Source organism: Entamoeba nuttalli (genome assembly GCF_000257125.1).
Source record: "Entamoeba nuttalli P19 unplaced genomic scaffold asmbl_7676, whole genome shotgun sequence".
NCBI classification, from domain to species: domain Eukaryota; phylum Evosea; order Mastigamoebida; family Endamoebidae; genus Entamoeba; species Entamoeba nuttalli.
Window position 1 is genome coordinate 1 of NW_008578752.1, and position 327 is coordinate 327.

General features: G+C 27.5%; 1 protein-coding gene across 1 annotated transcript; it reads right to left on the reverse strand.

The window, feature by feature from the left end:
- Window positions 1-258, reverse strand: ENU1_174130 (hypothetical protein; the record flags this gene model as incomplete). The annotated part of the gene is made up of 1 exon (XM_008861273.1): window positions 1-258. A coding segment is annotated over one exon (241 nt), but the record flags the coding sequence as incomplete, so codon positions are not given.
- Window positions 259-327: the final 69 nt, after the last annotated feature.

Below are 327 nucleotides of genomic sequence, written 5' to 3' on the forward strand. Positions count from 1 at the left end.
CTTTTGTTTCATTAAACATAAATCAATTGGCTGAGAATTTCCTTTAATATTAACAATAAACCAACTATTTGTAGTTGGGTCTTGAATTCTATCCATTTCAGCAATTTTAAATGTTGGTGTTAATTTTCTACAAGTATCAATAAATTGTTGAAGAGAAACAGGTAAAGGATAATTAGAGGCTAAATAATTTACTACGTCTTTATCAACTTTTGGTGGAAGAACAACAGATGGCATAACATCAGTTGTTATATTCATCATATAACAATAAACCTCTTTTGAATATTCAGGATGTGTTTTAAGATAATGTTCTAATGGTTCATAATATTC